At 44.5% G+C, this 10,315-nt stretch overlaps 1 protein-coding gene across 1 annotated transcript; it reads right to left on the reverse strand.

Annotated features, from left to right (window-relative positions):
• Positions 1 to 2,526: 2,526 nt before the first annotated feature.
• On the reverse strand, positions 2,527 to 10,072 carry LOC109760520 (BRCT domain-containing protein At4g02110). The gene is made up of 10 exons (XM_020319335.4): positions 9,780 to 10,072; positions 9,591 to 9,680; positions 9,394 to 9,498; positions 9,207 to 9,308; positions 8,433 to 8,517; positions 7,401 to 7,467; positions 7,264 to 7,308; positions 4,023 to 7,154; positions 3,561 to 3,777; positions 2,527 to 3,393 (listed from the first exon to the last, which is right to left on the reverse strand). Exons 1-10 carry the CDS (start codon positions 9,876 to 9,878, stop codon positions 2,818 to 2,820), a joined length of 4,518 nt encoding a protein of 1,505 aa, XP_020174924.1. The 5' UTR covers positions 9,879 to 10,072; the 3' UTR covers positions 2,527 to 2,817.
• Positions 10,073 to 10,315: the final 243 nt, after the last annotated feature.

Consider the following 10,315-nt stretch of genomic DNA (forward strand, 5'->3'; position numbering starts at 1 on the left):
ACCTTCTGGCCAGTTATGTGGGGAAGGTGCAGCAAGCTGGCCCTCGCGTTGCAGTAGAGAGGAGCCGGCAATTTTATGATCGGTCTCTAAATATTTCAACTTGCACAGTTTGAATTAGTTTCACATGCTAAAGTATATAGTTTGAACATAGGTATTCCTTAATTTTTCATATAGAAGGTTTAGAATTATTACCCTCAGTGCTTGCTAAAACTCGAAGTTACTAACAAATGCAAAGGTTTCTATTACAAAAGGTTTAGAATCATTATCCTTCATGCTTGAATTTGGACCTTGCACCTTACTTGGGTAACATAGAGCCAAATGGCACATTGTCCAAATACACGTTCAAAACACTTCGAGTTTGACATGGTCTCTATCCTTGATCAAACATAAAGTTACTAAAAAAGGCAAATATTTCTCAACACGAACATGGTTTCAAATGGGTCTCTGCGCCATTTGGCGCACCGGGTCATCTAGTAGGATGAACAAGTATTGCAGCAATATTAAACATCGGCATCTTCCTCTTAATTATCTCCTCGGACAAGCATTTTTTAGCGTTATTAAGGGACTGCCAATAACTTTGCAAGAAATCAACCGAAAACATTCATCGGTTTAGCATCTTTTGTGGATATATCACTCCTTAACTGCCGGATTTGCCAAATCAAAAGAATCGTCATGCTTCTAAACTCAGATGAATTGTCAGGAGTCAATCATTGCTTGTGTGGAGAAGGCACTCCTTAGATGGCAACGGCCATACGTCACACATGCAGTCCCAGAGAGCCTTGACGTGACCACAGGTCACCACAGCATGGAAATTGCACTCCTCATCGATCCCGCATATGGAACACGTCGCACAAACGTTCATGTGGGGCCTTGCCCTTCATGGTGGCAGGCACACCCACATATGCTTCCCAAGCCATAAGTTTCAACTTTTGAGGAACCATAGCACTCCAAATCAACCTCCACAGCTGCCTCTCACCGTTCGGGCTACCACTTGATGCACCAGCAGCAAAAGCTTCATCGTGGCAAGCTTATAAGCGCCAACAAAATCCTGGCGTTGACGCGGAGACGTACGAACCTTAACATTTCATCCACATCCATCGGCCAAAGATGTCCCCTAAGTTGTGTGTTCCATGCTCCTTGTTCATTAAAAAAATGTCACATGATTTAGCCTACAATTTATTTTCGGGGTAACTGGTTTGAACACAGGGCCCTTAGGAACCCACGGGTCCCTCCATGTTCTGATGATCTCACCATTGCCAACCAGTTATCCCAAAAATTCCTACATTGCCAACTCTACATTCCTACATTGTAACTGGTTTTTAACAACTCTAGACCATGCCCACAATTCCTCCACATTCCTTTGCCTTGGCTTTGTTATTGTGAAGTTCATTAAAAAATGCCTTTGTTATTACAGTGTAAGAGAAAATAAATGTTGTCATTGCAAAGTTTAAAATAGATTGTTATTCTGGTGTAAGACAAAAAATTGCCCCTGCAAAAAGTTATATTGAAACCCTTCAAAGTCCATGTGTTTGTCATCAAACGCCACTTGAAATCCGTCGACGCGTAAGGGGAATGATGCAGATCCAGCAGCCCAAGCTTCGAGGAGGCACCATCGCAGGACATCAACTTTGTGTTCCTCACAAATGGCATGTTACAGGTAGTAGAATCGTCGTTAATGTGGTTTATCGCGTATCTGTAAGATCTGATCCGCTACCTCCCAACCAGTGGCGGATCCATCATAATGGCCACGAGATTATCCATCGTGGAACTAGTTCATGGATTTATCTTTTTATAATAGTTCTCAATTTATTTATAATTTATATTTATATTTCAATTATTATTATTTGCTATTATATGATCTATCCACCCCTAGCTCTGCTACTGCTCACAACAACTGAGTCAGAGAAGATAAACATAGTATCATTCATGTAGAACTTTTTTTTGTTCCAGCCTAGGGCGGGCCATGGCCGTCTCAGCATTGCCGAAGCTCCGCCGGTGGCACCATGGTAATGACGCCGCAGACGACGACAAGGCCCGGTACTAACTACTCTTGTCTAAACCGACGACACTTATGAATTGGAGAGAGTATCAACTTTCTCGGTTTCGGTGACATCCTTGCCACTCTCACTCTCCCTTAAATGGCCATCAACCGTTCATTTGTATCACCAGACGCACAAATATAAGAGTCAGGAAATAGAGATATTAGAATTAAAAAAAACCAACCTCCTTCGTTCGGAAGATAGCAAAGTATGTTGCTCCGGTTGTGAAGCAAGGTAGGAGGAGGACAGCAACTTCCACTTTGAAACCTCCTTGTGCATTCATGGACATCACCCGCTCATAGTCTTCCCTGTAGTGTCATGTCCCACGATATTGGTATTATACCATCAACCATTAGTACAAGTTGTTCTAAATTTTGTGAATCGGATATATATATAGACATGCTTTAGTGTGTTTATTCACCCATTTCAATGCATATAGTCCATATTAAAATATCCAAAACATCCTATATCTGGGAACAGAGGGAAATTGAATGGAAGTGGCATACACCAAAAAAACAAATGAAATGGAAGATGCAGAAAACACTGCTAGATTCGGAAGGCTTTACAGCAAATCATAATCACTATCACTGCACACTGATGAAGCCAAGTGAAAACAGCTGTGGATGGAAAAAGAGCAACTATTACAAGAGAAATGCTGAGGCGGCATTTCTGTCGATACCAAAGCTTATATTACACTGGTGCTAACTGTAATACACTATTTATTCTGTCTGTGTTCGATAAAACAAGGAGTGTACTACACAAGGCGAGAGAACCAGAATCACCTCCGCTGCTTGGATGATCCTCTCGACTTGCTGGCCGCGCCCCTCGGGGGCTTCTTCTTGGCCTTGGGCGCCTCGCACTTGGGGCACAGCCAGTCGTCGTCTGGGACGCGGTCCAGGGGAGGGTCGCAGCAGTCGATGTGCATGCCGGCCCCGCAGCCAACCGTGCCGTCCTCGCTACCGCAGATCAGCATCACCTCTGCCCGGTCCGTGCTTCCGCAGGCTGCACAGCTCAGGTCATCGTCGTCGTCGTCCTCGGATGCTTCCAGGTTATCCGTGGCCACCTCCTGCTGGTTCTTCAGCAGCTTGTCCAGGGACTTGTTGGCCAGACGGTTCGTCTTGAAGAGGACATGCGTGTCCAGGGGGTAGCCGGGCTTGCAGACGTACTCGACCAGATAGTCGGCGCTGACGCACGGGATGTCGTGACGGATGAACTCTTGGACCCATGCGTCCGCGCTGGGCATGCCCGCTGAGATCACGGCGAAGTCGACGCCGGAGTTCAGGAACTTAGTGTATGGCGGTGCGGTTGCTAGGATGTTGCCGTCGCCTGCACGCACCGCGCGCTTCACCGTATCCTGGTAGGGAAGAACAGGAAGTTCTTAAGATGAACTGGAGGATAAAGAACCATGGAACCTCCAAATATGCAGGTGCTAGATAAGCTCACAATGCATGCATTGCTTTGTCAGAAATACTTTATCACTGATCATTTTGGCAGGTAAGTTGATTGACAAACAAGACTCACCAGTGACGGAGCAATGAGCTGTCCGTAGACGACTATCTGCATTCCGTAGAAGGCACCATGACCCATCTGCTGCCTTAGAACACGCCATTTCCTGGGAGCTTCGAAGCTAATCGTTTCACCCTCATTGAGGCCCGTACCAGACCATTCAAACGGCTCTTCAGCCAATAACTTGCCAGCCTCATTGCAAGAGGTCAAGTAATCACTCTTGAGGATCCACCTATTTCGGGAGAAAAAGAGCTAACATTTAAATTTGTGACATGGCAGACTTTAGCAAGATTAGTAAGTAGGTAAGACAAAATGCAAGTCACGTACATATTTGGCAAACATTTCTATTTGTCCAATTAAGCAGTATATTATTTTCTTTCTGGTCTCATTGATGAGGGGCTATAAACTAAGCCAATAAGAAACTATTAACTATACTGCAAAATTTAAGTTCCTGCGGATCTAGATCACAGTTTGTACCTGCCTGCAGCAGCTGCTGCAAAGAACTTCTCAGTTCTCCTGAGGGGGTTCGGGGCAATAAAATGTGTTGCTTGATATGACCAATGATGTGAATCCCTGCAAACTCGTGCCTTCAGACGTCTAAGTATTGACCGATAATCTTTTCTCTGATGACGATGTCCACTTAAAATAAAGCATGCAGGGTCCAATGTGATCAAGGTTCCGGCTCCATTTCCTTCTATCCCTCCATGCTTGTCAAGAACATCTGTGTTGTTCTTCATTGATTCCAAAGCAAATTTGGAATTCAGATCACCATTTCCACAATTGGATTCCAAGGCAAATTTGGAATTCAGATCATGGTTTTGTCGGTTCTCATTGTCATGGTCTGAAGGAGTTTTATTTCTTGCACTAGATCTCAGCTTAGAATTGTGTATTCCTTCTGAATTGTCTACGGTGACAGTATCTTTGCCACCATGGTCTTGTCGGTTCTCAGTGTCATGGTCTGAAGCAGGAGCTTTATTTCTTCTCCTACTTCTCAACTTAGAATTGTGCAGTCCTTCTGACTTCTCTACGGTGACAGTATCTTTGCCACCATGGTCTTGCTGGTTCTCATTGGCATATTCTGAAGCAGGAGCTTTATTTCTTGCACTAGATCTCAACTTAGAATTGTGAGTTCCTTCTGACTTGTCCACAGTGACAGTATCTTTGCTACCATGGTCTTGTTGGTTATCGTTGTCATGGTCAGAAGCAGGAGCTTGATTTCTTTTACTGCATCTCAACTTAGAAGTGTGCATTCCTTCTGACTTGTCTATCCCTCCATGCTTGTCAAGCATATCTGCTTTGTTCTTCTTTGATTTCAAAGCAAATTTGGAATCCAAACCACCATTTCCACAACTGGTTTTAGAACTGAGATCACCATGGTCTTGTTGGTTATGATTGTCATGCTCCGAAGCAGGAGCTTTATTTCTTCCACTACTTCTCAACTTGGAATTGTGCATTCCTTCTGACTTGTCTACTGTGACAGTATCTTCGCGAGACAATTCAGATACATCTCTCATACCATCATTATTGCCCTTCAGGGAGTCTTTGTCAGCAGTTGCTTTCTCAATATTGCATTCACTTTTCATTCTCTTTGATGAGAATGTTTTAGCTGCAGATACAATGCTACTACCAATTTTGCAATGCTTGCTGCCTGACTTGTCTTCCACATTTTTTATTTTCCTCTTGGCAACCACTTTCCTAACTCTAGTTCTCAATATGTTCTCAGGGGAAACTGTGCCACAACCATCCACACTTGCACTGCTTGAAAGCTTTTTGGGGTCATCTTTAACATTTTCTGAAGGAAACAAGTCATCAAACAGTGACTCTGCAGGGACTGTTTCAGCTTTATCAACTGGTGGTTCAATGGTCGTGCTGGTGTCAGATTTTCGAGACTTCTTAACAACTGTATTTTTCACTCTTGTATTAGGCAACTTCTTGGGTGACTTTCTTCCATGTTCATCATCATTTGCGCCGCTACAAAACCTCTTAGGGTCTGTCTCGATATTTTCCTGAGAAATCACCTTACTCAACTCCAAATCAGATTCTACATGTGCATCATTTAACTCAGTGCGAACACTCTGTTGTCTCTTCGCAAGGGCACTTCTTCTCGCTCCACCAACTGGAACCTTCTTTGGAGGTGTTGTCTTTCTTTCTGTTGCACTTGCACTACTGGTGTCCTTTTCAGAGGTTGCACCAGCATGCGGGCGAGGAATCATTTTGCCAGTCTCTGATTCAGAAACTACTGCCTTACCATTGCCAACCACTGATACATCAACCTCCATGCTAGCACCACGGGGCCTCTTGGCACCTGCATTTTTTGCTTTAGGAGTTGCTATGTTCTGTGGTACCATGAGAGCCTCACTTGAGGAATGGATCTCGATATTTTCCTGAGTAGTCACCTTACCCAACTCCAAATCAGATCCTACTTGTGCATCATTTGTCTTAGTGTGAACACCCTGTTGCCTCTTCGCAAGAGCACTTCTTCTCATTCCACCAACTGGAGCCTTCTTTGGGGACTTCGCTTTTCTTTCTGTTGCACTTGCACTACTGGTGCCCTTTTCAGAGGTTGCACCAGCATGCTGGTGAGGAATCGTTTTGTCAGTCTCTGATTCAGAAATTACTGCCTTGCCATTGTCAACCACTGAACCATCAACCTCCATGTTAGCACTGTGGAGCCTCTTGGCACCTGGGTTCTTTGCCCTAGGAGTTGCTATGTTCGTTTGTACCATCAGGGTCTCATCTGAGGAATGGGTCTCAATATTTTCCTGAGAAGTCACCTTAGTCAACTCCACACTGGATCCTACATGTGCATCATTTAACTTAGAGGGAACACTCTGTTGCTTCTTAGCAAGGGCACTCGCCACTCTGCTAAGTGGAACCTTCTTCAGTGGTGTTGTTTGTTTTTCTGTTGTGGTACTACTGGAGCCCTTTTTAGAGGTCACACCAGCATACTGGTGAGGAATCGTTTTTTCAATCCCTGATTCAGAAACTTCTGCATTGCCATTGTTAACCACTGATCCATCAACCTCCATGCTAGCACTGTGGGCACCTGCATTCATTGCTATAGGAGTTGCTATGTTCTTTGGTACCGTGAGGGTCTCATCTGGGGAATGGGAATGATGGTTAGCAGAAACTGTCATCCTGCTTGAGCTTGGGGTCCCCAATGCACCAGTTGCAATGTCTGTACCAACATATTTGTATTCTGCTGGCTGGACCTGATTTGGACTGTTCAAATTTCTTACTGCAACTTCCTCTCTATTGCCACTGATGACAGGAGGAGTTTGAACGGGAGCACCACTATCAGTGTTATCAGAACTTGCCAACCTACTAATGTTAGGAGTGCCTTGAGCTGCGATATCATGTGTATTGTTGACAACACTTTCTTCATTTCTGATCTGACCTGGAGTGTTCAGATGTCTATCCACAGCCATATTTTGATTGTCACTGGGAATAATAGGTACATCAACCTCAGGATTGTGAGAAGTTCCTATGCTGTTTTTTGGGTTGGGAGTGTGCTTAACTCCAGATCTGTTGTTGAATGGCTTTCGATCATCTTCTACTTCATCTTCTGAATCCTTGGCTTGCACCTCCATTATCTCTAGTTCCCAACTACTGAATAAATAAATAGACAGAATTAATTTCCCTAGCAAGCATTATAGTGAGAAGATTAAATCAGAACATGGATACAACAAAAGAAGTATGCAACTGTACTTTTACTTGCCTCTTGTTATAATCATCTACTGGAAGAATTTCCCATGACTTTAAGCTGCAAAGGAAAAAAAAATCAATAATATAACAATATTTAACATGTGAGCTTTATAGTTAAGATTATTATAAAGAAAAGCTAATGTGTAGTACCAATCTTCCAGCCACCGGTGATTAGCAAGCTTGATCCCCAGCCTTTTGGCAAGCTCATACTTCTCACCTGGTTCATTTGAAAAACCAAGATGTCACATTCAAGGAGCATATAACAATTTCTCGCGTCATGATATATTCATGCACAAAAAAATGATCCAAAACAGACATTCGATAGGCATGTTGCGATTTATTTTAAGTTACTGAGAAACCTATGTTTCATCAGAGGCTTTCTAAACAATACAAAGAGTAATTTTTCTTTACAAGATACGCGGCACACTTTCTACCAAATCTCACAACTTCTTATGCTCATCATAAAACACTATATAAAGATCTTCCTCTCCGATTTCTATTATCACAAACCAGCAGTTCAAACTACCAAGGACCAAAAACAGAAAAGGAAGAAACCAAAATGGAAAAGGAAAGATCAGGAGCATGCGGGCATCATGTTTTGTACACCACACATATCAAAGGTTGTCTATGATCATGAGATTACTTTTATATGGCTCACATAAAGACAAGAAAAGCAAATATTGACAGTGTGATGCCATCTATGCGTTCAAGTAGTGTTCAACCACCAAATGACATCAAAAATTCTTACTCGCCATTTCCACTTGCGTCGGCTCCCTCTGGCCTAAAACGTGAACCAGAGGGGCTGGTATTATTTTTATTAAATTGGCTAGCTAAGTCTCGAACTCAAGATGTCATATTGAGGTTTACACTCCAACTAATTCACCCAAAATCCTAATCTGATGACGAACTTGAGGAATATATGTGACACCAAGATACCAATTTTTGGTATAAGAATCTTACTGGTCCATAGAGTTAGTTCTAGCAACAAAATTATAAGCATCATATCCAAAACAAAGAGCCGCAAATAACAGTAAGAAATAAAGTTTTGATGTCAGCTCTCACAAATGTATGGTCACTACTGAAAAACAATAGCAATGAAAGTGCGTGGAGGGAAAAGCAACAAAAAAAAAAGACTTATATATGCATATTTATGGAACTGACTGGCTGCCAAAAGTAACAAACCTTCAAATTTATAGCACACAAGATGAGTGACTACATGCCCTAACAAAGGCTTGGAGAATTGTGCGCCCATCAAAGAGACCATTTTCTGCATTTAGAATGAAAAAAGGAACATTGTAAGTCAATATATATAACTGGTGAACCACAAAATCCATGAACTCGACTACATATCAAGAATCTGCCAACAAATTCCACAAAAACAAGGTACTGTGGCATCAGCATAAGGACAGGTAAAAAAATTATCCTCAAGACTACATATATGACACACATGTGATGGGTACAAACCAAATAGGAACTATTTGCTATAGAAAAAAAGAAAAGCAATTGGGTTATATGCTATGGTCAAATGAACTAAATAGTAGTTAACATTTCACCATCTAAAGCAGTCACTCAACTCCTTGAATGCCACAAAGAAATCAGAAATGTGAGGCTAGTGTATTCTATGGCTAATCATGAGTGTGACACAGTTCTTTTGGGTTGAGCTGACCCAACAAAAACAAAATTCAATTCTGAAGCATGTGCGCTCAATGTTGCATGCACTTCCACTTAAATTGGTACTGCAATGATGAAAATACCTTACAGGTCATGGGTCATGGGTCATGATGCTATGAATTCGAAAGGAAGCTCTACAATGGGATTATAAGTCAAAAAGGGAACAACACGATGCGACAAAAACTCCACCTTGATGGAGTCATGTTTAAAGGGGATCAACTAAAGGTTGACATAACTCATGTTTCAGAGTTTTTGACTAGGGAGATCAGAGTGGCAAGCCGTTACCATTATATCTTCACGGTCATTCCTTTGGTACCCCGTCAGACAAATCTGCAGCGAGTCGCTGCCTGGTATTCCGTTCAGATCTTTCGTTGGCCAGTAAATAACCTGGCAGAGAAAAAAACCTGCTTCATCAGGAAACTAAACCAGTGACAGAGGCGTGGCCAAATATATTACTAGCAAGGAAACGGACCCTGTCAGCGTCGGCGAGAAAACCCCGGTCGAGGCTATCGTCCACCCAGAGCTCGCTGACGACCTTGCTCCCTTGCGCCCGCGCCGCCACGCACACGGGGTCGTCCTGCACACGCAGAGCCCAAATCGGTCCCAGATCCCCAAGAAAGCCACCGCGAAGAAACAAGAAGCGTGGGAGGCGTGGTATGCGAGACTCACGTAGACGCGGCCGCACGCGACGACGTGGGTGCACCCGCCGCCGAGCCGCCCGGCGTCGGCGCCGCCGCGCCGCACCATCTCCGACCGGTACTGCAGGAAAGGCGGCAACGGAGGTTAGCGTCCGAGAGAGAAGGGCCGGGTTCGCGAGGCGAAATGGGAGACGGAGGGGAGGGGGACGGGGGGGCGCACCTGGGACTCGGAGACGCTGTCGAAGCCGACGAGGAAGAAGCGGACGCCGGCGAAGAGGTCGTGGTCGTCGAAGTCGTCGTCGCCGCCGGGGGATGCCATGGCGGGCGGTCAGGGCCAACGGAGGGGGAGGGAGGGGGAGGGGGGGGGGGGGGGGGGGTCTGGATCGGAGGAGGGGGTGCCTCTTGGGTTGGGGGGATTGCTGCTGCGGTTTGCGGTGGTGGGTGTGTTGGAGGGGCGGCGCCTTGCCGGGGAAGATTTGGAAGGGAGAGAGGGAAAATGGGGATTTTGGTTTCGGGCTTTGGGAGGGAAAAGGCAACAAATTTTGGAGACCGTCCTAGGCGGCTAGGCCGGGTCGCGTGGCACGTTCGACGCCACGACAGCGTCTGCCACGTGGCTCCAAGCGGTAAATAAACCGGGCTTTGCTTAGACTAGTCACGGCGGGGAGTAACTTATAGTAGTAACATGCATACTTCCTCCGTCCGCGAATAAGTGTACATCTAGCTTTTGTTCTAAGTCAAAATTTTAAAATTTTGACC

The sequence above is a fragment of the Aegilops tauschii genome, chromosome 6 (genome assembly GCF_002575655.3).
Source record: "Aegilops tauschii subsp. strangulata cultivar AL8/78 chromosome 6, Aet v6.0, whole genome shotgun sequence".
NCBI lineage: Eukaryota > Viridiplantae > Streptophyta > Magnoliopsida > Poales > Poaceae > Aegilops > Aegilops tauschii.